The 27761-nt window shown below is 41.9% G+C and overlaps 4 protein-coding genes across 8 annotated transcripts; all 4 read right to left on the bottom strand.

Moving 5' to 3' along the window:
• Window positions 1-124: 124 nt before the first annotated feature.
• On the bottom strand, window positions 125-2766 carry LOC146553009 (tripartite motif-containing protein 16-like). Of its 3 annotated transcripts, none has more exons than XM_085255453.1 (2): window positions 2129-2766; window positions 125-1957 (listed from the first exon to the last, which is right to left on the bottom strand). In XM_085255453.1, exons 1-2 carry the CDS (start codon window positions 2467-2469, stop codon window positions 802-804), a joined length of 1497 nt encoding a protein of 498 aa, XP_085111579.1. In that variant the 5' UTR covers window positions 2470-2766; the 3' UTR covers window positions 125-801. The 3 variants fall into 3 exon arrangements, with proteins under 3 accessions (XP_085111579.1, XP_085111580.1, XP_085111578.1); XM_085255454.1 differs by having other exon boundaries at window positions 125-2016; window positions 2209-2766; XM_085255452.1 differs by having other exon boundaries at window positions 125-2766.
• Window positions 2767-4710: 1944 nt separating this feature from the next.
• Window positions 4711-9713, bottom strand: LOC146553008 (uncharacterized). The gene is made up of 2 exons (XM_085255556.1): window positions 9414-9713; window positions 4711-8927 (listed from the first exon to the last, which is right to left on the bottom strand). Exons 1-2 carry the CDS (start codon window positions 9658-9660, stop codon window positions 8383-8385), a joined length of 792 nt encoding a protein of 263 aa, XP_085111682.1. The 5' UTR covers window positions 9661-9713; the 3' UTR covers window positions 4711-8382.
• A 2274-nt stretch (window positions 9714-11987) lies between these two features.
• LOC146553007 (tripartite motif-containing protein 16-like) lies at window positions 11988-23588 on the bottom strand. Of its 3 annotated transcripts, none has more exons than XM_085255462.1 (2): window positions 23574-23588; window positions 11988-14308 (listed from the first exon to the last, which is right to left on the bottom strand). In XM_085255462.1, the coding sequence occupies exons 1-2, from the start codon at window positions 23586-23588 to the stop codon at window positions 12665-12667; spliced, it is 1659 nt and encodes a 552-aa protein (XP_085111588.1). In that variant the 3' UTR covers window positions 11988-12664. The 3 variants fall into 3 exon arrangements, with proteins under 3 accessions (XP_085111588.1, XP_085111590.1, XP_085111587.1); XM_085255464.1 differs by lacking the exon at window positions 23574-23588 and having other exon boundaries at window positions 11988-13755; window positions 13819-14384; XM_085255461.1 differs by lacking the exon at window positions 23574-23588 and having other exon boundaries at window positions 11988-14384.
• LOC146553006 (uncharacterized) lies at window positions 23306-27551 on the bottom strand. The gene is made up of 3 exons (XM_085255543.1): window positions 27411-27551; window positions 25867-26145; window positions 23306-25380 (listed from the first exon to the last, which is right to left on the bottom strand). Exons 2-3 carry the CDS (start codon window positions 26111-26113, stop codon window positions 24836-24838), a joined length of 792 nt encoding a protein of 263 aa, XP_085111669.1. The 5' UTR covers window positions 26114-26145; window positions 27411-27551; the 3' UTR covers window positions 23306-24835.
• Window positions 27552-27761: the final 210 nt, after the last annotated feature.

Genomic DNA, 27761 nt, shown 5'->3' with positions numbered 1-27761 from the left:
AGTTGAACTTGAACTTCCTACTGACAAAAACTAAAATTGGTGCAAAAATAACCAGAAACATATAAGAAGCATCCTGGAGGTGCTGCAGACAAGATAGGACCAATAACATGTCAACAGGAAATCCTTTTTACTAATTTGTTTATTTCTTTTTAGATTTTTACTCTCCATTTTAAGCCATGATGTTTGCTGATACTGTGTTCCTACTGTTTGTTCTCATTAATAGTTCTGTTTTTAACATTCTGTGCTGAAGCTGGAGGAAATGTTTCTACAGTGTCAGATGATACAGCTCCAAACTAAATAAGTGACTAACTAACGATGCTTTAATACACTTTACTATAAATTATGATATAGTGCACTTTCTTAAAATTTCTTATTGCTCTGTAATTAATTGTTTTCTTTATAAATGTACAAATGAGAATAAAATCTGTGTGATAAAGGAAGGTCTGTAGACTTCTCTGTTAAGATCAGTGAAGAGAAACAACAACATACAAATACCTAAGAAAAATATTCAGTAAACATTTAGAAGATAGAGAAGTTTATGTTGTCATGTGGAGAAATTTTTCAAATAAAAATATCCATAAGCATTGATAGTCTCCATGGCTGAACAGACACAGGAAAGAGCTCCACCTATAAAACGTAAAAACATCAAGACAACATGTTGAAGATGTCGAGGTACTGCCCATAATGTTTGACTGACATCTGATTTATGTGCAGCACATAAATACCACAATAATGATGGAGAGAAACTAAAAGGGAACTAAAATACAGATTTAAACTTACAACAATATGAAAGACTTCAGTCTATTTCACTTTAATCAACTCAGCAGTGTCTCCATAATAAAGCCTCAGTCCAGCATAGAGCGGCTGAGTGAATGTGGTCTGGACTCTGTGGAGGAGAGTCATGGTTTCAGAGACGCTGTAGAAGGACAAAATACCTGCTCTGTGATCCAGGTACACTCCTACTCTGGAGGAACGAGGACCTGAGACACGAGTTTGGATGTTGTTGTACCAAAATGTATAAATGTTGTTGTTACAATCTAATGACCAAGATTTGTCATTATATCCAAATAAACATTCAATCCATCCTTCTCTGCTGATATTCTTGTATGCGACTGCTACATAAACTCCTCTCCCTCTCCACTCCACCTCCCAGTAACAACGTCCAGTCAGACTCTCTCTACTCAGGACCTGACACCTGTCAGTGAATCTGTCTGGATGATCAGAATAAGACTGTTGTTGATTCATAAATGTTGCTTTTCTGTTCCCCTCTGATAATAACAGCTGTTTGTATGCTGTGTTTGGATCCAGTGTGATTTCACATGAATATTTTAAGAATCCAGCTCTGGTCTTTGGCTCTGGTTGTGACAGTGAAACATCCACTTCATTGAACGTCAGTGAGATGTTTGTCCGTTCCTCTCTCAGAATGTCCTGTAGTTTATCTCTGACCTCTGACACAGCTGCTGTCACATCCTCAAAGTAGCTCAGAGGACGGATATTGATGCTGGATGAGTCTGTAGACTCACTGAGTGCTGACAGTGAGGGGTAGTTGTGTAGAAACTGGATGTGATCCTCTGTGTGTGAGAGCTGCTTCAGCTCAGCATCTTTCCTCTTCAGCTCAGTGATCTCCTGCTCCAGCTTCTCCTGAAGCTCTTTGACTCGACTCACTTCAGTTTCCTGCTGGGATCTGATCTGCTGCTTCACATCAGAGCTTCTTTTCTGGATGAGATGGATCAGCTCAGTGAAGATCTTCTCACTGTGCTCCACTGTTTGATCAGCAGACTGATTGATGGCCTCCACCTCCTGTTGAAGCAGCTTCACATCTTTCTCTCTGTCCTGGATTCTCTGCTGGATGTTTTGTCGACTCACCTCCAGCTCTCTCTGCCTCTCAGTCCTTTCTGCTGCAGCTGAGACTGTGTCGTGGCCTTTATGTTCATCCACAGAGCAGAGATAACAGATACTCTGCTGATCAGTACGGCAGAACATCTTCATCACCTCATCATGACGAGAGCAGATGTTCTCCTGGAGCTTCTTGGAGGGCTCCACCAGCTTGTGTTTGTCAAATGCAGGACATTCATAATGACGCTTAACATGTTTCTCACAGTAAGAGACCAAACACACCAGACAGGACTTGAAGGCTTTCATTTTTCTTCCAGTGCAGACATCACAGGCCACATCTTCAGGTCCAGCATAGCAGTGATCAGCAGGAGCAGCTTGGAGTCCAGTCTTCTTCAGCTCCTCCACTAAAACTGCTAACATGGTGTTTTTCTCCAGGACAGGCCTCGCTGTGAAAGTCCTCCGGCACTGAGGGCAGCTGTAGATTTTCTTCTTTTCCTCTTCATCCCAGAAGCTTTCAATACAGTTCATGCAGTAGCTGTGTCCACAGGGAAGAGCCACCGGATCCTTCAGTAGATCCAAACAGATCGAACAAGAGAAGGTTTCTCGGTCCAGCTGAACACTTTTCTGCGCCATTTCACCCAACAGTGTCAGTGACTGTGTGAGTTTCACTTCCTCAGAACTGAAACTGCTCTGATCTAAACAACATAGGTTTCTGTAGCGAATGGGATCTGTCAGCTCTTATACGTCACCACATGTTGGTTGCACCCATCTTCAAACTGCAGATCAGAAGGGGAGGGAACAAGGGAACATGTGGACAGAGAGGAGGTGCTGAGTTAGAGAGCAGGAAGAGGGAGGGTTATCAGACACTAATTCAATCCTGGAACATGTGAGCCTGTGAGTTTTTCATTTAAAAATAGCACTGCTCAGCCTTTAAAGTTGTTAAATAAACTTTACATTTAAAAGACAATCTTTTTATGTAAATTAGTTTAAATTATCATTTTAGTCATTACAGGATATCAAATACTGCAGCTGAACTAAGAAATTGTTGTAGAAAAAAGCAATAAAAGGTCGTTCCCCCTCTGTCCCCTCCTGGTCACCTGTGCCTCAATTTTATGAGATGAGATGGATCAGCTCAGTGAAGATCTTCTCACTGTGCTCACTGTTTTATCAGCAGACTGATTTTATTCCACAACCTAGACATCCACATTACTCACACTCTCATAATACATACATATAGGGCCTTGGGATCGGGCATGTTATACGGTGTCCAGAGGACAGTCTTTGTATTCAACCTCACCTCTGGCGCCGGTGCCCACCTCTCAGTTTTAAATGCATGTAGACATTGAGGGTTCTCAGGAGGGGCCGTGCTGTACAGTACATGTACAGTGTCCATTTGTGTCTGTATCCAGGTTGGATGAGCGCCGAGTATTTGTATATGTGTGCATGAGGGTGGGAATGCATGTTTAGGTCTGTGTGCGCCTAGTCTTAGACTCCACCCCCTTGGAACATCTCAGGCCCTCCAAGGTATGGAGGCTTATTTCCCCTCACCACACTCCCTGCTGGTGGCTGATGCCCTCAGACATCGGTGCATACTTGGTGTCCAGGGCTGGGCGCTCAGGTTTGTACCAGCTCACTCCCCGGTACGGCTGCTCTGTGGGGCCTGGTGCCCGTGGCTCGGTCGGGCCCCTTGCGGGGGCGATTCACTCTGGCACAGCTGGCTGCCTGCAGAGCCCACGTGTACGTCACTGCAGCCCCCTCTGGCTTCTGCTCTGTGGCTGTTGGGTGACCCCTCATCTGGGGTTCTCCTCAGCTCTTCCCAGGAAGGTGGCACGGTTGCCCCTCCGGTGGTCCTCTTTGGGCGCTCGCACTCTGGGGGCCTCTGGATGTCTGGGGCCTGGATCTCCTCCATGCCTGCTTCATGCCCTGGGGGACGGGGCTATGGCTCCCCACACCAGCAGATCGTTACATGGAGAAGCCTTTTGAATAGACGAGCACTCATCCACACAGGTGTTCACACACACAAGCTACACCTTTCTTGGCTGCTACCTCAAACCACATTGTGCGATGTCAATCTTGCGTGCTGCACAATCACATTCAGTATTTAATATTTACTGTTATTTACACTTAGCTAGATTATTGCAATGGTGTTGTGTTATTATGTTGCTCTCTTTTTTGCTTGTTTTCTCTTATTTTCTTCTCTCAACAGGTGACCTGGGAGATATTTTTTAAGTGCCCTTTCTCACTGTCCCTCTTCCCCTTTTCTTCCTTCCTTCCTTCCTTCCTTCCTTCCTTCCTATCCCCCAGTCATGTCTGTCCTATCTGTAACAACTGAAAATAAATTAAAATAAATAAATAATAACAAAGGTTGATCAAATGGACCAATATGGCAAGGCTGTGATGGTCCATTTGGTAAATTGGGCATCTTTTTTGGCCTTCAGACAATAATTCTGATGGCTAAAAAACAAGAAAGAAAGAAAGAAAGAAAAGTAATAAAAATGTATCTAAAACATCTTTTAAGATGAATCTTTTTATGATTGAGTAAAAAAAATGCTAAAATTCGAGTGCAGTGTTGAGTAAAATGGTTTTATTAAAATTTAATTGACCCTTTGAAATTATTTGTTGGAAGTCTTAAATCCCACTGAACAGGGGAAGAGAAAGAGACAGAGACACAAAGATAGCAACACAGAGGTAAATAAACATGGAGACAAGACACTGAGAATAAGACAGAAGGGGAAATGCCCAAAGTCTCATATCTCTGACAAGTTAAGTCACTTTTATTCATAAAAAAAACCCAGAACTTAAATATAATTATAAACCACACATAAACATAATCATAGAACAATTAAAAGTAAAACATACCAAAAACACATCAAATGGAGAGTGAAGCAAATATTATTAATAACAACAAATGCACATATTAATAATATAAACCAAAATCCTTCAATAAAAAGGCTACAAACAGAAACAACAATTTGAAACAGCAATAAGAAAACAGTGAAAGTGACTACAGATATAGACCTTCCTAGGGAGGCCTGAAGTGCAAACATACCCTCTACACTCCCTTCATAAAACAGGGGACCATGATTACCACCATAGTTGGCCGGTCTGAAGGCACTGACCTCAACTTCCATACAATGTTTGAGCAGGACAACCAGGACAGACCCACAACATACAGAGCCTTAAGTGACCGCAGGCAAATCTCATCCACCCCACCACCACAGTGATGGGCAAGTCTCCCTGCCCACTGTACAAAATGTGCTTCACAGACGTTGTTTCATGTTGTAAAGATTGTGCCTTAAAAAAATAGCCACAAGAAGTTTTAAAGAAATCTTTATTTCACTTTTAAGACACATAACCAACACCAACATACGAATCAACAGGATGAGCACATGCTGAAATTCAGTCTTCATGAAAATCAAGATTAAATCACAAAATGTTTGGTCTCATGTGTGTTTCTTTCCAGCTTTGACTCTGTGGAGTAAAACCTCTCCACTAAACAAAAAAATAAAACATCTCAGCAACTTTTTTGTCACCTCCACAGCTCAACACGATACAAATATCACATCAAATGAATGTAAATACGTGTTTCATCTTCATTACAGGTTTTAATGGAATATGCAACAAACAGAATTAGGGCTGTGACATATCATATGATCTGCAATAATACTGGTATAAATGTTTACAAAAAAGTGTGTTTAGAGGAACATCATGTGTTTGCATTCACCCCAATGAGTCAACCCCAGTCATGTCTCACAGCCAGAGCCATATGTCGGGCTCCAGTCACAGTTTGGTAGCTGAATGTTCGCAAAATATGCAAGAAAACTTTTCCCACTGAAAGTGAAAAAAGCAAACCTGTTACAACACTTTAAGCAAAAACACACTTGAGTACAACCGGGCTGTGAAGGCACGTGAGCAGGAGATACTAGCAGCAGTGATGTGCGACCCAAAGGTAAACAAATGATTCAACCATGCATCACTGGAGCACTCGCGAGTTACATTTCATATAACAGCAAGAGCAGTCAGTGGATGGAAATTACTGATGTGCTACACGGTGGAAAAGCAGGAGGTTAAAAAGCTCGACCCAAGATGAAACAAACCAGGTAGAATTTCTTTTCCTTATATGCAGAGGTGGAAAGAGTACTAAAATATTTTACTCAAGTAAAAGTACTATTACTTTGCTGAAATTTTACTCAAGTACAAGTAAAATTACCTGTCTAAAAATGTACTCAAGTAAAAGTAAAAAGTAGCTCATTTAAAATGTACTCAGAGTAAAAGTTACATAGTTACTTTTCTGTCAGCAGGAGGACAGCCGCTTCTGAGTAGTGCAAAAAAGGACAGTGGGATATAAATCTCAAAGTAGTTCTTTTTTAGTGAAAAGAAAAACTTTACAAATTAAAGTGCAGTGGCAGTTAAACTGCAAGTCTATACATGAAAATGGATAATGGTCACCAAACCAATCAACCAAACCAAACCGTCAGGTATCACAGTGTTTTCAATACAAAACCATATCATTCTTTCACATGAGAATGTGTTCTAAACTGTCAAATAAGAGAACAAGTACTGAACTGAACGGCAGCTGCTTTAAAAATGTTTTTGAATTTTTTAAACTTGGCCCTGCCCTACTGTACCTCTAGATTAAAGTTCCTTTGTATCCATCCTAGAGTGTTACTCTCTGAACTTCCTGTTAATTTTGAGGAGCAGTTGATTTTCAGAGTTAGTAGAGTTCATCCTTGCTCACTTTGCAGTGAACAGTAGTCCAGCACAGCTAAAGAGACGCTCGAAGGCAGCTGAGGCAGGCAGGCCAGTGTTAAGTTTGAGAGAAAGTTTTTTGATGTCCCTAATAAGACATCAATGCATTACATAGCTACCGCTGGTAAATTATACCAATATACCTCGTGGGTTTTTTTTATTGGACAGTAACAGGCTAGTTAACGGGAGGTTGCAAGTGCTAATTAACAAGTAACAGAAGTCAGCTGTCTTTGACTAATCTAAGGTAAGTGAGCGCTCTGTTATTCTTTTGCCTGCAGTGTGAACATATGTGGGTTAAGTAAGAAAGTAGCCGCTTCTGTCTTTAATTTAACTATTTTTTTAAATAAATTCTTATTATTAACAAACAGGAAAAACGTAGGTAAACACATTTTCTTTTGGCAATTTACCAACCCAGTAAAAAAAATGTAAGTTGCGTGGACAACAACGTGCCCGATTACAGCAAGTTGCTAGTACCAACCAACGTTATCTGTGTTCTTCACAGATGTCTTAACTTAATGTGATTAATTTGAACACAGCCTTTTTGCTACCATAACGGTACGAGTTGTATTTAACTTACCTCCACATGCTTGCGCAGGTTTGATGTGGAATTTTTAAAAGCTGCTAACTCGGTCTCTCTGGGCAAACACAGCTTACACTGCATAATAAAGCTGTTGCCTTTCTTGCACTTGAAGCCGAAATGGTCCCTTAAATACGGCCAGGGGTTCACATCCGTTTCTTCGAGTTCAGGGTCAGCAGAATTCGACGGGGCTTCTTTTTTCACTGGATCCATAACACCGATGTCAGACTCCATCTTTAACGTGACCTTAGCGCCAATTTGTTCTACTACCCATCATTCCCTGCAGTATTTCCGAAGTGCAATGGTTTTTTTAATTTACTCAGTAACGGGTGTGATTGAAAACGTAGCGAACTACAATACTTTTTAAAAAATATACTTAAGTAAAAGTAAAATTACAGACTTGAAAAATGACTTTAAAAAGTACAAATACACAAAAAAACTACTCAATTACAGTAACGCAAGTAAATGTAATTCGTTACTTTCCACCTCTGCTTATATGACAGAATTGTGCAGGCTCCGCATTACAAGGTTATTTTGGATATTAAGCTAGAGTGTAAGCACTTGTAATACACTTTTCTTAAAACTTCCAGGAAAAACACCCCTGAGGATACTTATGTGCTCATATTTCATGTATGCCGTGTCACTAACATTGCACTATAATGTTGTTCATAGAGTATTTAAAGGTAGAATGGGAGGCAGAGCCTTCAGCTTTTAAGATTAGACTTAAAACTTTCCTTGTTGCAGATGGGGGTCCCTCCCTGAGCCTGGTTCTGCTGGAGGTTTCTTCCTGTTAAAAAGGAGTTTTTCCTTCCCACTGTCGCCAAAACGCTTGCTAATAGGGGGTCATATGACTGTTTGGGTTTTCTCTGTTTTCATTGTATTATTGTTGGGTCTTTACCTTACAATATCAAGCACCTTGAGGTGGCCACATTTTCACACTTTGAATTAGCTAAGCTGTCATCAGTGACAGCAGCTCACTGGAAGAGAAAGATGGAAAATCCATCATTTACTTACACATATAAATGCTGCTGCCTGCCGAGCTGATAAAATGTACATTATTTTTTTTAAATGTAAGTTTCTTGAAATATTATTTTGAGGCTATATCTCCCACCCCTACATACAATAAACAATACAGAGTTTTTTAAGGAAGGAGGTCATCTGATCTGCTCTGATCTGGCTTCTCAGTGGACTGCTTCATCTGACAGTTCTCCCACTTTTAACTAGTGTGAATCCTCATGTGTCTTTGTAACTGTATCCTCTGAATGAAGCTTTTCACCTGTGTGGATTCTCATGTGAGTTTTCAAGTTTATCATCAGGCTGAATCTTTTTCCGCAGGTGCTGCAAGAATGTGGCTTCTCACCTGTGTGAACCCTCATATGTCTCGTTAGTTTGGATCTGTACTCAAAGGTTTTTCCACAAATCTCACATTTCACAAACTTTTTACTTGTGTCAGTTTTACGCTGACTCTCTGACACAGGAAAGTTGTCTTGCTGATCTCTGCTCTCTGGTTCAGGAGAGCTGGAAGAAAGGAGATGTTCACTGTCCAGCTCTGGCTCACTTTCCTCATAAGTAGGAGCCACCATGAAGATAATAATGCCTTCAGTCTCCTGCTTCACTACAAGCTGATCTACGTCCTGACTGGTGCAAGGTTCCTCCTCTTCCTCTTTTATCTGTGGAAGCTCCGGATCCTCCTGGTCGAGGCTGAAGTTTCTCTCCTGGTCCCCAAAAACCAGTTCCTCCTCACATTCATGCTGTTGTGGGAAAGCTGAGGTGACAAATGGACAAAATTACTTGTCTTAGATAAATATAGAAGTATAACAAGAATGACTACTCGGCAGTGGTGTCTACAGCTGTCCATTTCCAACTCTACAACAGAGTTTAATCAAAATATCATCAGAAATATCATCATATCATTTACCCAGACCTGGAAACTGTTAAAATAAGATTTCATGCACTCACTTCTAACACGTTAGTAAATTTCTATGCACCAATCACAGTTTGTCCACCAATTACTGTTGGAAAGATGTTTATGTAAATGATAAGACAAACATCAGACAGAAGGGGAAATTTAAAAGTAGGATTAAAATATGGGGATAAAAAGCAGCGAAGCTCTCAGAAAACCTCGACTAACAATCAGCTGAGTTTATTTAAACACTGGCCTTGAAGAACTCTGATGTGTTTCCAAAATATCTTTATTGAATGAATTAAAGTCATATTAATTTTTAGGTAAGACCATTACGGTTTTACATACCCCTGCTGTGTAAGTTCATTTCAGGTTTCCAGATGTTATCCAGCTGTCTGAGCTGCTCTTCTTCAGTCCAGATGAGGCCTTCATCCTCCTGTTTGAGTACAATCTTTTCTACGTCATCGCTGATGCAGAGTTCCTCCTCTTCCTCTTTGATCTGTGGAGGATCTGGGCCCTCCTGGTCCAGACTGGAGTTCCTCTCCTGGTTGGAGACCTGCTGGTCATACAGGCCCTCCTCTTCCTCACACTTCATGTTAGGGGGAGATCTTGAGGAACAAAGGGTCACTGAGGAAAAAGGTTAATAATGTGATGACAGGAAAACACATCTGAGCAAATATAGTCCACTCTGAGCATGTCCTCATATGGGAGTGAAATTTACAACTAACTGTACAAATGTGAACAATGAAAGTGTAAGTTACTCTCGAGCTCTGATACTCTTATTAGGAAAGTTCAGAGTACAAATCATTCAGGTAGCTGCTGCCAGCTTCACGCTGCAAGTAAATGTTTGTCATTGTTGTAGATTAAACTGAAAATCTCACAGTGCCATAGCAGATAAGTACCAGTCAGGTTTCACAGCCAGTCATTGCACAGAATCAACCCAACTAAAGTCATCAGTGATCTGAAGATTATTAGGGACTCAGAGTTTCAGTCTTAGTTCTATTTGATCTCATTGCTGCCTTTGATACTGTTGATCATGACATTTTAAATCAAAGGTTTCATCATTTAGTTGGTTTAACTGGACAGTTCTCAATTGGCTCTCGACCTTTGACCCAGTTAAACCTCTCAGGTCATCAGGTTCAGATCTGTTAACTGTTCCCAAAATCAGATGTAAGTGTGCTAAGAGTGTGTTCAGTTACTGTGCTCCTGTTCTTTGGAGCATGCAGCCATAGTTTGCCTGCTGTGGCTGCATTCAAAACTAACAACTATGTTTCCATGCTTTGTGAATAACACTGACATCTGTGAGATTTGAGCTGATTTAGTTCGAGTTAAGACTGTTTATTAGAACATTACAAAGTTATTTTAAAAACTTCATCATTTTCTTGAACCCAAATATAATTCAGTTGAAAAATATACATTTTAAAATGAGGTGAGGATGGTGGGGGAGGCACGATGGTCTTGTAGGGTTAGACCCTGATTAAGGGGTATTTTTGAAAGTAAAGCCCATCTCTCAAAGTCCCTGCCGGCCTGCCTCCACCTCGGGAAGCCTGTGGGTGCAGACGGAGGTGAGGAGCACCACAGGCGGCAGAGAACTGTCTGTAGCCCCGGAGTGAGGCGTCGTGAACCGAAGCAGACAGCGAACTGTGGCACAGTGCAGAAAACCGAAGCTTTCCCTCCCTGTTTGGTTTTGATGTGTCTCATGAAAGTCTATTGTTAAAAGTTGACCTTTAAAAAAAACGGACGCACTTGTTTGATTAGCTGCTCTCTGATTTTAGCCTGTTAGCTTACAGACTGAGCTCAGATCGTTCCTGTGTTAGTTCATTGAGAACATCACAGTTTTACATACCTGCTGCGTGACTTCATCTCGGGTCTCCGGCTGATATACAGCAGTCTGAGCCAGTGGCGGATCTCATCATCCTGGACGACTGTTTTTAATGTTTTTAACCACGGAGATTTCTTCTGCATCATCAGTCTCTCATTGTTAAACTCTCCCAGAAACTGAAGACAGTTGTGCCATTTCCGCGCTTCTTCTTCTTCTATTGAGTAGACGGCAGACTACACATGTCCAAGGGTAATACTGTCCTCCTCAGGCCATTGGCATCAAGTCAAAGCCTTAAAGTCTGGTACTTTGCGCATGGTCATTTTTTACGAACAGCAGAATCACAAGACAAAGCGTGCCAATGTTTATACTTTTCACTGTGACTGCCAAATAGATGAAAAAGTAGATGTTAAAAAACAACTTATAGTTTTGTCATTGGGCTGGTAGAAAGCTATGAGTTTCTGTCCCTTTGTCTGACCTTAGAGACTTATTTTAAAAGGAAACATTACAATCCTTTAAAGCAAGTATTTTCACCTCTGTTCCCCCCTCTGTACTTAGCTTTTTTGTTGTCATGTCAGTAATTGTCCAGTTGATGGCTCCCTTGGATCACAAGCCTGTCTCATGAGTCCAAGTGAATATATTCTTAATAAACAGCTTTGAAGAATTTGTGACCAACTTTGTTTAATTCGGAACATCATCATCATGAGTCAAACTCACTCTTGGATCTACAAAATATTTAACAAAAACAAACATCACTGAATCATAAGGTATTTGCTCCAACTCTTAGTCCAGAAACACATGAGTGAACTAGATCAGCTGCTCCTCCAGTTCAGCTGTGGATTTATATCATTATTTATATTTGTAAAGTGGATATGCAGTTTTTCAGTACTAATATAAGCATTTTATATCATTGCTTTATTGACAGATGTTTGGTGTTCAAGGTCAGGCATCAGTTTGAAAAAAACAAACAAACACACTGAGTTGAACTTGAACTTCCTACTGACAAAAACTAAAATTGGTGCAAAAATAACCAGAAACATATAAGAAGCATCCTGGAGGTGCTGCAGACAAGATAGGACCAATAACATGTCAACAGGAAATCCTTTTTACTAATTTGTTTATTTCTTTTTAGATTTTTACTCTCCATTTTAAGCCATGATGTTTGCTGATACTGTGTTCCTACTGTTTGTTCTCATTAATAGTTCTGTTTTTAACATTCTGTGCTGAAGCTGGAGGAAATGTTTCTACAGTGTCAGATGATACAGCTCCAAACTAAATAAGTGACTAACTAACGATGCTTTAATACACTTTACTATAAATTATGATATAGTGCACTTTCTTAAAATTTCTTATTGCTCTGTAATTAATTGTTTTCTTTATAAATGTACAAATGAGAATAAAATCTGTGTGATAAAGGAAGGTCTGTAGACTTCTCTGTTAAGATCAGTGAAGAGAAACAACAACATACAAATACCTAAGAAAAATATTCAGTAAACATTTAGAAGATAGAGAAGTTTATGTTGTCATGTGGAGAAATTTTTCAAATAAAAATATCCATAAGCATTGATAGTCTCCATGGCTGAACAGACACAGGAAAGAGCTCCACCTATAAAACGTAAAAACATCAAGACAACATGTTGAAGATGTCGAGGTACTGCCCATAATGTTTGACTGACATCTGATTTATGTGCAGCACATAAATACCACAATAATGATGGAGAGAAACTAAAAGGGAACTAAAATACAGATTTAAACTTACAACAATATGAAAGACTTCAGTCTATTTCACTTTAATCAACTCAGCAGTGGCTCCAATTCGCCAAAGCCTCAGTCCAGCATAGAGCGGCTGAGTGAATGTGGTCTGGACTCTGTGGAGGAGAGTCATGGTTTCAGAGACGCTGTAGAAGGACAAAATACCTGCTCTGTGATCCAGGTACACTCCTACTCTGGAGGAACGAGGACCTGAGACACGAGTTTTAATGTCATTGTACCAAAATATATAACTGTTGTTGTCACAATATAATGACCAAGATTTGTCATTATGTCCAAATAAACATTCATATCCTTTTCTGCTGATATTCTTGTATGCGACTGCTACATAAACTCCCCCTCTCCACTCCACCTCCCAGTAACAACGTCCAGTCAGACTCTCTCGACTCAGGACCTGCTCATATCCAGTGAATCTGTCTGGATGATCAGAATAAGACTGTTGTTGTTTCATAAATGTTGCTTTTCTGTTCCCCTCTGATAATAACAGCCATGTGTTTGCTGTGTTTGGATCCAGTGTGATTTCACGTGAATATTTTAAGAATCCAGCTCTGGTCTTTGGCTCTGGTTGTGACAGTAAAACATCCACTTCAGTGACTGTCAGTGAGATGTTTGTCCGTTCCTCTCTCAGAATGTCCTGTAGTTTATCTCTGACCTCTGACACAGCTGCTGTCACATCCTCAAAGTAGCTCAGAGGACGGATATTGATGCTGGATGAGTCTGTAGACTCACTGAGTGCTGACAGTGAGGGGTAGTTGTGTAGAAACTGGATGTGATCCTCTGTGTGTGAGAGCTGCTTCAGCTCAGCATCTTTCCTCTTCAGCTCAGTGATCTCCTGCTCCAGCTTCTCCTGAAGCTCTTTGACTCGACTCACTTCAGTTTCCTGCTGGGATCTGATCTGCTGCTTCACATCAGAGCTTCTTTTCTGGATGAGATGGATCAGCTCAGTGAAGATCTTCTCACTGTGCTCCACTGTTTGATCAGCAGACTGATTGATGGCCTCCACCTCCTGTTGAAGCAGCTTCACATCTTTCTCTCTGTCCTGGATTCTCTGCTGGATGTTTTGTCGACTCACCTCCAGCTCTCTCTGCCTCTCAGTCCTTTCTGCTGCAGCTGAGACTGTGTCGTGGCCTTTATGTTCATCCACAGAGCAGAGATAACAGATACTCTGCTGATCAGTACGGCAGAACATCTTCATCACCTCATCATGACGAGAGCAGATGTTCTCCTGGAGCTTCTTGGAGGGCTCCACCAGCTTGTGTTTCTTTAATGGAGCCACATCATAATGAGGCTGAAGGTGTTTCTCACAGTAAGATGCCAGACAGACTAAACAGGACTTGAAGGCTTTCATTTTTCTTCCCGTGCAGACATCACAGGCCACATCTTCAGGTCCAGCATAGCAGTGATCAGCAGGAGCAGCTTGGAGTCCAGTCTTCTTCAGCTGCTCCACTAAAACTGCTAACATGGTGTTTTTCTCCAGGACAGGCCTCGCTGTGAAAGTCTGTCTGCACTGAGGGCAGCTGTAGATTTTCTTCTTTTCCTCTTCATCCCAGAAGCTTTCAATACAGTTCATGCAGTAGCTGTGTCCACAGGGAATAGTCACCGGATTCTTCAGTAGATCCAAACAGATCGAACAAGAGAAGGTTTCTCGGTCCAGCTGAACACTTTTCTGCGCCATTTCACCCAACAGTGTCAGTGACTGTGTGAGTTTCACTTCCTCAGAACTGAAACTGCTCTGATCTGAACAACATAGGTTTCTGTAGCGAATGGGATCTGTCAGCTCTTATACGTCACCACATGTTGGTTGCACCCATCTTCAAACTGCAGATCAGAAGGGGAGGGAACAAGGGAACATGTGGACAGAGAGGAGGTGCTGAGTTAGAGAGCAGGAAGAGGGAGGGTTATCAGACACTAATTCAATCCTGGAACATGTGAGCCTGTGAGTTTTTCATTTAAAAATAGCACTGCTCAGCCTTTAAAGTTGTTAAATAAACTTAACATTTAAAAGACAATCTTTTTATGTAAATTAGTTTAAATTATCATTTTAGTCATTACAGGATATCAAATACTGCAGCTGAACTAAGAAATTGTTGTAGAAAAAAGCAATAAAAGGTCGTTCCCCCTCTGTCCCCTCCTGGTCACCTGTGCCTCAATTTTATGAGATGAGATGGATCAGCTCAGTGAAGATCTTCTCACTGTGCTCACTGTTTTATCAGCAGACTGATTTTATTCCACAACCTAGACATCCACATTACTCACACTCTCATAACACATACATATAGGGCCTTGGGATCGGGCATGTTATACGGTGTCCAGAGGACAGTCTTTGTATTCAACCTCACCTCTGGCGCCGGTGCCCACCTCTCAGTTTTAAATGCATGTAGACATTGAGGGTTCTCAGGAGGGGCCGTGCTGTACAGTACATGTACAGTGTCCATTTGTGTCTGTATCCAGGTTGGATGAGCGCCGAGTATTTGTATATGTGTGTGTAACAGGGCAGCCCTTAGCGGCTGGAAACACAGTGAGACAGACCAAGGCAAGTGTAGTGGAACAAAGTATTTATTTGCTCTATGGCTCTCCTTACAACAATTAACTTGTCGAGCTTCTTCACAGCACAAAAAATCCATCCTCTAATGACAACTGGCAGCCTTAAATATGTTCAGCTGTCACAGACTTAACCATTATTCCACTCTCAGGTAAATTCTTAAATCCCAACCTTCCACCACAGTATACAATATATCAATAAGAATAAATAAATACATCTTCACATTTACATATTAATAAATATTTCACACTTTAATGTTACACCAAACCCAATATTATAAAAACCCAGAAACCCAAGCACAAAAAGATTCACCACACTCTCTTTACCAATGGTCTCTCCCGGAACCTTTAAATGGTGTCTGGACCCCCGGGGAAACATTTGCCCAAACACCTTGAAGAGGACACAGGCAAGAAAGGTGAGTAATCATTAACTTACAAACACTTATTTGCACCACTTTTATCCCTAGATTTCACACACACATTTGCCTTAGTTTTCCTTCTTGGTAAACCTTAATCACAATCTCAATCACCATTCTTCTCTCCTGACAGACAACCACCACATTCCTTGACGAGGAGCAGCTGTGCAGGATCTGAAATAAGGCTACCAACTGATTTTAAAATTCCCAATAAATAGACAATAAATATTTAAACTGCTTGTGTGCAAATCCATGCTTAAAGTGCAATGCTCATAAATTGCTTGATAAGGTGCTTTTAATAAAGTGAAAGGTGTGCTCTAAAGTGCTATACATATAATATAAATAAATGCAGTAAGGGAGTCCTCTTCCTTACATTTCCTCCTCCCTCTCTTAAGCGCGAAGTGCTTCAGTCCTCTGTCATCCTAGATAAACAATCAGCAACCACATTTGACTTCCCCGGCCTATACTGGACCGTAAAGTCATAAGGCTGCAGAGACAGGTACCATCCTGCAATGCGGGCATTCGCATCCCTCATGCGGTTCAACCACTGGAGGGCACGATGATCAGTCTCCAGAGTGAAGTGACGTCCCAGAAGATAATACCTCAAGGCCTCAATAGCCCATTTCATGGCCAAGCACTCTTTCTCCACCGTCGAGTACCTCGTCTCCCTGTCGAGTAGTTTCCGACTCAGAAACACCACAGGCCTTCTTTCACCATCCACCTCTTGCTGAAGGACAGCACCAAGGCCAACTCCCGAAGCATCAGTTTGCAAGATGAATGGCTTGTTGAAGTCTGGACTGTGTAGAACTGGATGTGTGCAAACTGCTTCCTTGAGGTCTCTGAATGCTCGCTCACAGTCTTCCGTCCAACGCACTTTGTTAGGGGCTGAGCCTTTTGTGAGGTTATTAAGTACAGTGGATCGCTCTGCAAAAGAAGGTATGAATTTCCGGTACCAGCCTACTAGACCCAGAAAACCTCTCACCTTCCTTTTTGTTGTCGGAACTGGGAAGGACTGAATTGCTTCAATCTTTCCAACCTGCGGCTTTATCTTCCCAGAGCCAACTACAAAGCCCAAGTACTCCACTTCTCTCTTGGCTATGGAGCACTTCTTGGGATTGATAGTCAGTCCAGCCATTCTGATGGAGTGTAGCACCTTCTGTAGGTGAATGACATGCTCTTCCCAGGACTGGCTGTACACCACCACGTCATCCAGATATGCTGCAGAGAATGCTGACACATCTCTCAGTACATGGTCCATTAATCGCTGGAATGTCGCTGGTGCACCTTGAAGCCCAAATGGCATGACTTTAAATTGGTACATACCAAAAGGAGTTTTGAAGGCTGTCAGCTCTCTCGCTTCTGGTGCCAAAGCCACTTGCCAGTATCCTTTACACAAATCAAGTGTTGTAATGTACTTTGCTGATCCAACTCTCTCCAGCAGGTCATCCACCCTGGGCATTGGGTAGGGATCAAACTTGGATACTGCATTCAAATATCTGAAATCAATACAGAATCTCAGGGTGTCATCTTTCTTTGGTACCAAAACAATCGGGCTGCACCACTCACTACTTGACACCTCAATGATTCCCAGGTCCAACATCAGTTTTATTTCTTTCTGCAGCACTGGCACCAACCGTTCAGGAATTCTGTAACTCTTTTGTCGAACGGGTGCATCCTCCTTCACCCGTATCTTATGCTGAACCAGTGATGTGAAGCCTGGTGTTTCTCGAAAGAGCTGTGGGTCCACGAGTGGTTTTATATCAGCCTGCTCAGTAGGAGACAAATGAGAGAGGTCAACTGAAGCACAAACTTGAATGTTAGTTGGAAAGAACTTCTCAGTCACCTCCTCATCCTTAACTGAACGCACCAGTAACTGATAGACCGGCTCTTGTCGGCTGTGGAATTCCTTCAACAAGTTCACGTGAAATGTCTGATATTTTTTAACTCTTTCTGGCATATTCAGCTCATAAGTGACTTTACTCACTTGTCTGACGATCTCGTATGGTCCATGCCATTTTGTCAGCAACTTGTTATCGCTGGTGGGAAGCAATAACAGTACTTTCTGACCTGGAAGGAAGACCCTATCCCTGGCCTTCTGATCATACCAAGTCTTGTGATGTTTTTGTGCAGCTTTCATGTTGTCTTGCATCAATGATGCCATTTTCTCCAACCTCTCTCTCATGGTGATGACGTAGGCTGCGATGTTTTCGCCCTCTGCTTTGGATTCCTCCCAGCAGTCCTTAAGCAGATCCAGGGGGCCTCTCACTTGGCGACCGTATAAAAGTTCAAAAGGCGAGAAGCCAGTGGAAACCTGCGGGACCTCCCGGTAGGCGAACAGAAGGTATGGCAGCCATTGATCCCAGTCAGCACCTGTGTCAGAGACAAACTTTCGCAGCATACTTTTGAGAGTCTGGTTGTATCTCTCCACTAGCCCGTCCGTTTGGGGGTGATACGGGGTGGTCTTAAGTCCCTTTATCCCTAACAGCTTATAAACCTGCTGCAACAACTTGGATAGAAAGTTCGTTCCACAGTCCGTCAGAATTTCTCTTGGTATGCCTACCCTAGAGAAAAGCTGCAGAAGACAATTAGCAATGTGACGAGCTTTAATTGATCTGAGTGGGAAGGCCTCAGGAAACCGTGTTGCATAGTCACATATGACTAATATGTAGCGATGACCTGTGGAGCTCCTCTCTAAAGGGCCCACAATATCCATGCCTAGCCTCTCAAATGGTGTTTCAATAATTGGCAGTGGTTGCAACTGGGCTCGCGCTACTCCTTTGCCTGAGGTCAACTGACATTTTTCACAGGAACGGCAAAACTCAGAAACTTGGACATACATCCCTGGCCAAACAAAACGGCTGCTGATCCTATTCAGTGTTTTGTGAAAAGCCATATGACCTGCCCATGGAATTGAATGACCCAAATCCGTAACTTTGTCTCTGAACTGTTGTGGGAGTGCCACAGCTTCGCACTTCCCCTTTCTCTGGTACAAGATGCCTCCTTTAATCAAGTAAACAGTGTCTGCAAGACAGCTTACCTGACCTTGACTAGCCCCCTCTACCTCTGTTACCTTCTCAAACCAGGGTTTTAGAGTAGGGTCGCTTCTTTGGAGTGCACCTAAATCTGAGGGAACATCAAACTCAAGTTGGTTATTTGGCTTAGGGAACAATGCTGTACCTTTTTCCCCTGAGCCTTTGAACTTTTCTCTTCTTTTCTGAGCCCTAGACTTCCTAATCTTCCCTGGCTCCGTTTCGAGAGACTCCTCAAAAAAGGGCAGTTCTTGCATCCTTTCCTTTGCACTTTGTGCTCTTGTGACTACATGACAGGGTTTAAATGGTTCAACTGTCATATCTAGAGGAAGTGAGCTTCCAGATTCATCACCTAAGCCTTGAATGTCTTTCTCAGAACTCACTTGAGGGTCATAATCTGACTGGTGTATTAGATCAAAAAGAGTGGGGATGTCATTACCAAGTATCACTGAATATGGCAAACTGGGAACAACAGCTACCACTAACAAGTAGGTTTGACCTCCTACTGTCAGGTAAACCTCAGCAGTGGGGTACCTGTGTTCGTCTCCATGCACACAACTTATTGTAGCCCCAACCCCACTTAGCTTTTCTCCTGAAATTATGCTAGAATGTACAAGAGTTTGGAAGCACCCAGAGTCAAGCAAAGCTTCCTCTTTACGCCCATTAATTAAAACAGGGACAGTACAAGCTTTCTTTCCTACTGGCTCTGTGGCTGGTCTTGGAACTGCACATAAAAGAGATGGTTTTGACTTAAGTGCAGGGCAAAATTGTTGTGTATGGCCAAAGTTATGACAGTGATAACATTTAATATCCTGAACTGAAGACTTAAAGGATTTCTTCACATTGTGAGGTCTATGGGAAGGGAGCTGCCTGGAACTAGAAAGATTTCTAGCCTGAACTTGACCAGAACCCTGTTCACCCCCAATGGACTTACTTGGTTGGGCGTAGTGGGTCTCCCGGCTGAAGTAGGTGCTCTTGCTTCCTTTTCTGGCTGAAGTGAAAACCTCTGCGAGGCTAGCTGCTTCCTTTGCAGTCTTCGGGTCATGCTCACGTATCCAAATCTCCAGCTCTGGATTAACCATTCTCAAAAACTGCTCCAGAATTATCTGCTCAGATATTTCTTCTACAGTTGATTTTTCAGGTTTAATCCATCTTGAAAACAGGTCTTTCAATCTTACATAAAGTTCACGTGGCGTCTCACCTGGCTCAACTTTCAGAGATCTGAAGCGGCGTCTGTAGGTGTCAGCAGTGATCTCATATTTTGCCAGAATTGCCTCTTTCACCTTATCATAATTCTCAGAGTCTGTTAAATCCATAAGAATGTAGGCTGTGCGGGCTCTACCTGTCAACAGGGGAACCAGACGAATAGCCCACTCATCTCTGGGCCATCGACACACGTTTGCCATTCTTTCAAACGTAGTCAGAAAATGTTCAATGTCATCTTCTGGTGACAGAGGGAAAAGTTTTGGTTCAATTAAAGACCTGGACCCACTGGCCACTGGAATGTCTTCACCATTGAATCCAAGTTCTTGTTCTTCAGATGTTGTAGGGGGCGCTGGCGCCTCTGGTGGGTCAGGCTTATCAGTTACAGCGTTAACTTGTAGCTGGATTTGCTGAAATTGATGCTGCATGCCTTTCCACCTTTGCTCCTGACGTGACAAATCCTTCTCCCACTTTTGGTCTCTGGCTGCTTGAGACCGCATAAGAGATTTCACCAACCCTGTTAACTCCTCCAATTTGTCCTCAGGGCTTGTTGCTGCCATGGCCTCTAGCTCAGATGAAGCTCCAACTCCTTCATCAGGCTGCTCCTCTTGGCCTGGCTTTCTTCCACCTCTTGTCATCATCTTCTCACTGTGGCATGAGTGACACACTTCTGACACCACTTGTAACAGGGCAGCCCTTAGCGGCTGGAAACACAGTGAGACAGACCAAGGCAAGTGTAGTGGAACAAAGTATTTATTTGCTCTATGGCTCTCCTTACAACAATTAACTTGTCGAGCTTCTTCACAGCACAAAAAATCCATCCTCTAATGACAACTGGCAGCCTTAAATATGTTCAGCTGTCACAGACTTAACCATTATTCCACTCTCAGGTAAATTCTTAAATCCCAACCTTCCACCACAGTATACAATATATCAATAAGAATAAATAAATACATAAATACATCTTCACATTTACATATTAATAAATATTTCACACTTTAATGTTACACCAAACCCAATATTATAAAAACCCAGAAACCCAAGCACAAAAAGATTCACCACACTCTCTTTACCAATGGTCTCTCCCGGAACCTTTAAATGGTGTCTGGACCCCCGGGGAAACATTTGCCCAAACACCTTGAAGAGGACACAGGCAAGAAAGGTGAGTAATCATTAACTTACAAACACTTATTTGCACCACTTTTATCCCTAGATTTCACACACACACTTGCCTTAGTTTTCCTTCTTGGTAAACCTTAATCACAATCTCAATCACCATTCTTCTCTCCTGACAGACAACCACCACATTCCTTGACGAGGAGCAGCTGTGCAGGATCTGAAATAAGGCTACCAACTGATTTTAAAATTCCCAATAAATAGACAACAAATATTTAAACTGCTTGTGTGCAAATCCATGCTTAAAGTGCAATGCTCATAAAGTGCTTGATAAGGTGCTTTTAATAAAGTGAAAGGTGTGCTCTAAAGTGCTATACATATAATATAAATAAATGCAGTAAGGGAGTCCTCTTCCTTACAGTGTGCATGAGGGTGGGAATGCATGTTTAGGTCTGTGTGCGCCTATTCGTCTGTGTCTATATGTCAGCTCGGGTCTTACACTCCACCCCCTTGGAACATCTCAGGCCCTCCAAGGTATGGAGGCCTATTTCCCCTCACCACACTCCCTGCTGGTGGCTGATGCCCTCAGACATCGGTGCGTTCTTGGTGTCCAGGGCTGGACGCTCAGGTCTGTACCAGCTCACTCCCCGGTACGGCTGCTTGGTGGGGCCTGGTGCCTGTGGCTCGGTCGGGCCCCTTGCGGGGGCTCGATTCACTCTGGCACAGCTGACTGCCGGCAGAGCCCGCGTGTACGTCGCTGCAGCCCCCTCTGGCTTCTGCTCTGTGGCTGTTGGGTGACCCCTCATCTGGGGTTCTCCTTAGCTCTTCCCAGGAAGGTGGCACGGTTGCCCCTCCGGTGGTCCTCTTTGGGCGCTCGCACTCTGGGGGCCTCTGGATGTCTGGGGCCTGGATCTCCTCCATGCCTGCTTCATGCCCTGGGGGACGGGGCTATGGCTCCCCACACCTTCTAGCAGATCGTTACATGGAGAAGCCTTTTGAATAGACGAGCACTCATCCACACAGGTGTTCACACACACAAGCTACACCTTTCTTGGCTGCTACCTCAAACCACATTGTGCGATGTCAATCTTGCGTGCTGCACAATCACATTCAGTATTTAATATTTACTGTTATTTACACTTAGCTAGATTATTGCAATGGTGTTGTGTTATTATGTTGCTCTCTTTTTTGCTTGTTTTCTCTTATTTTCTTCTCTCAACAGGTGACCTGGGAGATATTTTTTAAGTGCCCTTTCTCACTGTCCCTCTTCCCCTTTTCTTCCTTCCTTCCTTCCTTCCTTCCTATCCCCCAGTCATGTCTGTCCTATCTGTAACAACTGAAAATAAATTAAAATAAATAAATAATAACAAAGGTTGATCAAATGGACCAATATGGCAAGGCCGTGATGGTCCATTTGGTAAATTAAGTTAGTTGGGCATCTTTTTTGGCCTTCAAACAATAATTCTGATGGCTAAAAAACGAAACGGGACAACAACAATAAAAGAAAGAAAGAAAAAAGTAATAAAAATGTATCTAAAACATATTTTAAGATGAATCTTTTTATGACTGAGTAAAAAAAAATGCTAAAATTCGAGTGCAGTGTTGAGTAAAATGGTTTTATTAAAATTTAATTGACCCTTTGAAATTATTTGTTGGAAGTCTTAAATCCCACTGAACAGGGGAAGAGAAAGAGACAGAGACACAAAGATAGCAACACAGAGGTAAATAAACATGGAGACAAGACACTGAGAATAAGACAGAAGGGGAAATGCCCAAAGTCTCATATCTCTGACAAGTTAAGTCACTTTTATTCATAAAAAACCCCAGAACTTAAATATAATTATAAACCACACATAAACATAATCATAGAACAATTAAAAGTAAAACATACCAAAAACACATCAAATGGAGAGTGAAGCAAATATTATTAATAACAACAAATGCACATATTAATAATATAAAGCAAAATCCTTCAATAAAAAGGCTACAAACAGAAACAACAATTTGAAACAGCAATAAGAAAACAGTGAAAGTGACTACAGATATAGACCTTCCTAGGGAGGCCTGAAGTGCAAACATACCCTCTACACTCCCTTCATAAAACAGGGGACCATGATTACCACCATAGTTGGCCGGTCTGAAGGCACTGACCTCAACTTCCATACAATGTTTGAGCAGGACAACCAGGACAGACCCACAACATACAGAGCCTTAAGTGACCGCAGGCAAATCTCATCCACCCCACCACCACAGTGATGGGCAAGTCTCCCTGCCCACTGTACAAAATGTGCTTCACAGACGTTGTTTCATGTTGTAAAGATTGTGCCTTAAAAAAATAGCCACAAGAAGTTTTAAAGAAATCTTTATTTCACTTTTAAGACACATAACCAACACCAACATACGAATCAACAGGATGAGCACATGCTGAAATTCAGTCTTCATGAAAATCAAGATTAAATCACAAAATGTTTGGTCTCATGTGTGTTTCTTTCCAGCTTTGACTCTGTGGAGTAAAACCTCTCCACTAAACAAAAAAATAAAACATCTCAGCAACTTTTTTGTCACCTCCACAGCTCAACACGATACAAATATCACATCAAATGAATGTAAATACGTGTTTCATCTTCATTACAGGTTTTAATGGAATATGCAACAAACAGAATTAGGGCTGTGACATATCATATGATCTGCAATAATACTGGTATAAATGTTTACAAAAAAGTGTGTTTAGAGGAACATCATGTGTTTGCATTCACCCCAATGAGTCAACCCCAGTCATGTCTCACAGCCAGAGCCATATGTCGGGCTCCAGTCACAGTTTGGTAGCTGAATGTTCGCAAAATATGCAAGAAAACTTTTCCCACTGAAAGTGAAAAAAGCAAACCTGTTACAACACTTTAAGCAAAAACACACTTGAGTACAACCGGGCTGTGAAGGCACGTGAGCAGGAGATACTAGCAGCAGTGATGTGCGACCCAAAGGTAAACAAATGATTCAACCATGCATCACTGGAGCACTCGCGAGTTACATTTCATATAACAGCAAGAGCAGTCAGTGGATGGAAATTACTGATGTGCTACACGGTGGAAAAGCAGGAGGTTAAAAAGCTCGACCCAAGATGAAACAAACCAGGTAGAATTTCTTTTCCTTATATGACAGAATTGTGCAGGCTCCGCATTACAAGGTTATTTTGGATATTAAGCTAGAGTGTAAGCACTTGTAATACACTTTTCTTAAAACTTCCAGGAAAAACACCCCTGAGGATACTTATGTGCTCATATTTCATGTATGCCGTGTCACTAACATTGCACTATAATGTTGTTCATAGAGTATTTAAAGGTAGAATGGGAGGCAGAGCCTTCAGCTTTTAAGATTAGACTTAAAACTTTCCTTGTTGCAGATGGGGGTCCCTCCCTGAGCCTGGTTCTGCTGGAGGTTTCTTCCTGTTAAAAAGGAGTTTTTCCTTCCCACTGTCGCCAAAACGCTTGCTAATAGGGGGTCATATGACTGTTTGGGTTTTCTCTGTTTTCATTGTATTATTGTTGGGTCTTTACCTTACAATATCAAGCACCTTGAGGTGGCCACATTTTCACACTTTGAATTAGCTAAGCTGTCATCAGTGACAGCAGCTCACTGGAAGAGAAAGATGGAAAATCCATCATTTACTTACACATATAAATGCTGCTGCCTGCCGAGCTGATAAAATGTACATTATTTTTTTTAAATGTAAGTTTCTTGAAATATTATTTTGAGGCTATATCTCCCACCCCTACATACAATAAACAATACAGAGTTTTTTAAGGAAGGAGGTCATCTGATCTGCTCTGATCTGGCTTCTCAGTGGACTGCTTCATCTGACAGTTCTCCCACTTTTAACTAGTGTGAATCCTCATGTGTCTTTGTAACTGTATCCTCTGAATGAAGCTTTTCACCTGTGTGGATTCTCATGTGAGTTTTCAAGTTTATCATCAGGCTGAATCTTTTTCCGCAGGTGCTGCAAGAATGTGGCTTCTCACCTGTGTGAACCCTCATATGTCTCGTTAGTTTGGATCTGTACTCAAAGGTTTTTCCACAAATCTCACATTTCACAAACTTTTTACTTGTGTCAGTTTTACGCTGACTCTCTGACACAGGAAAGTTGTCTTGCTGATCTCTGCTCTCTGGTTCAGGAGAGCTGGAAGAAAGGAGATGTTCACTGTCCAGCTCTGGCTCACTTTCCTCATAAGTAGGAGCCACCATGAAGATAATAATGCCTTCAGTCTCCTGCTTCACTACAAGCTGATCTACGTCCTGACTGGTGCAAGGTTCCTCCTCTTCCTCTTTTATCTGTGGAAGCTCCGGATCCTCCTGGTCGAGGCTGAAGTTTCTCTCCTGGTCCCCAAAAACCAGTTCCTCCTCACATTCATGCTGTTGTGGGAAAGCTGAGGTGACAAATGGACAAAATTACTTGTCTTAGATAAATATAGAAGTATAACAAGAATGACTACTCGGCAGTGGTGTCTACAGCTGTCCATTTCCAACTCTACAACAGAGTTTAATCAAAATATCATCAGAAATATCATCATATCATTTACCCAGACCTGGAAACTGTTAAAATAAGATTTCATGCACTCACTTCTAACACGTTAGTAAATTTCTATGCACCAATCACAGTTTGTCCACCAATTACTGTTGGAAAGATGTTTATGTAAATGATAAGACAAACATCAGACAGAAGGGGAAATTTAAAAGTAGGATTAAAATATGGGGATAAAAAGCAGCGAAGCTCTCAGAAAACCTCGACTAACAATCAGCTGAGTTTATTTAAACACTGGCCTTGAAGAACTCTGATGTGTTTCCAAAATATCTTTATTGAATGAATTAAAGTCATATTAATTTTTAGGTAAGACCATTACGGTTTTACATACCCCTGCTGTGTAAGTTCATTTCAGGTTTCCAGATGTTATCCAGCTGTCTGAGCTGCTCTTCTTCAGTCCAGATGAGGCCTTCATCCTCCTGTTTGAGTACAATCTTTTCTACGTCATCGCTGATGCAGAGTTCCTCCTCTTCCTCTTTGATCTGTGGAGGATCTGGGCCCTCCTGGTCCAGACTGGAGTTCCTCTCCTGGTTGGAGACCTGCTGGTCATACAGGCCCTCCTCTTCCTCACACTTCATGTTAGGGGGAGATCTTGAGGAACAAAGGGTCACTGAGGAAAAAGGTTAATAATGTGATGACAGGAAAACACATCTGAGCAAATATAGTCCACTCTGAGCATGTCCTCATATGGGAGTGAAATTTAAACTGTACAAATGTGAAAAATGAAAGTGTAAGTTACTCTCGAGCTCTGATACTCTTATTAGGAAAGTTCAGAGTACAAATCATTCAGGTAGCTGCTGCCAGCTTCACGCTGCAAGTAAATGTTTGTCATTGTTGTAGATTAAACTGAAAATCTCACAGTGCCATAGCAGATAAGTACCAGTCAGGTTTCACAGCCAGTCATTGCACAGAATCAACCCAACTAAAGTCATCAGTGATCTGAAGATTATTAGGGACTCAGAGTTTCAGTCTTAGTTCTATTTGATCTCATTGCTGCCTTTGATACTGTTGATCATGACATTTTAAATCAAAGGTTTCATCATTTAGTTGGTTTAACTGGACAGTTCTCAATTGGCTCTCGATCTTTGACCCAGTTAAACCTCTCAGGTCATCAGGTTCAGATCTGTTAACTGTTCCCAAAATCAGATGTAAGTGTGCTAAGAGTGTGTTCAGTTACTGTGCTCCTGTTCTTTGGAGCATGCAGCCATAGTTTGCCTGCTGTGGCTGCATTCAAAACTAACAACTATGTTTCCATGCTTTGTGAATAACACTGACATCTGTGAGATTTGAGCTGATTTAGTTCGAGTTAAGACTGTTTATTAGAACATTACAAAGTTATTTTAAAAACTTCATCATTTTCTTGAACCCAAATATAATTCAGTTGAAAAATATACATTTTAACATGAGGTGAGGATGGTGGGGGAGGCACGATGGTCTTGTAGGGTTAGACCCTGATTAAGGGGTATTTTTGAAAGTAAAGCCCATCTCTCAAAGTCCCTGCCGGCCTGCCTCCACCTCGGGAAGCCTGTGGGTGCAGACGGAGGTGAGGAGCACCACAGGCGGCAGAGGACTGTCTGTAGCCCCGGAGTGAGGGTCAGAGAGCCGAAGCAGACAGCGAACTGTGGCACAGTGCAGAAAACAGAAGCTTTCCCTCCCTGCCTCCTTTATCTTAATCTTCTAAATAAATCTTCTATAAAGGCACTTTCTCTCGGTCTCAAGGTTTGTTTAATGCTAAAAGTTCACCGTAAAAAAGAGACGCACTTGTGTGATTAGCCGCTCCCTGATTTCAGTATGTTAGCCTACAAGCTGAGCTCTGATCAGGTCCTACATGAGTTGTATTCTTGTGTTAGTCCACTGAGACCATCGCAGTTTTACCTGTTATGCGTAACTTTATCTCGGGTTTCCGGCTGATATCCAGCAGTCTCTGCTGAAGGTTGATCTCATACTGGACGATCAGACGTTCTGTTAACCTCAGAGCAGATTTCTTCTGCAGCAGTCAGCCGGTCTCTCCACTATTGCTTCTAAACGAACAATAAAAAAAATGTAATTATAGAAAAACACTTCTGAGAAGATAAAGTTTTAGTTAAAGTCTGTAATGAGGGCATGTTGCTCACATTTGCAGGTGAAATTAAAAGTGTGTAAAAATGAAGTTATTTGTGCACTCTGATGCAAATGAGAACTTGAGTTCTGACATTTTTCAGCAACATTAAGAGTAAAAAAAACCTT

This window comes from Mchenga conophoros, linkage group LG18 (assembly GCF_057382185.1).
Source record: "Mchenga conophoros isolate Kocher_MC1m ecotype Shallow Benthic linkage group LG18, M_conophoros_male_GT1.1, whole genome shotgun sequence".
In the NCBI taxonomy this organism is placed as follows: Eukaryota; Metazoa; Chordata; class Actinopteri; order Cichliformes; family Cichlidae; genus Mchenga; species Mchenga conophoros.
This window is presented reverse-complemented; position numbering and strand designations above follow the sequence as displayed.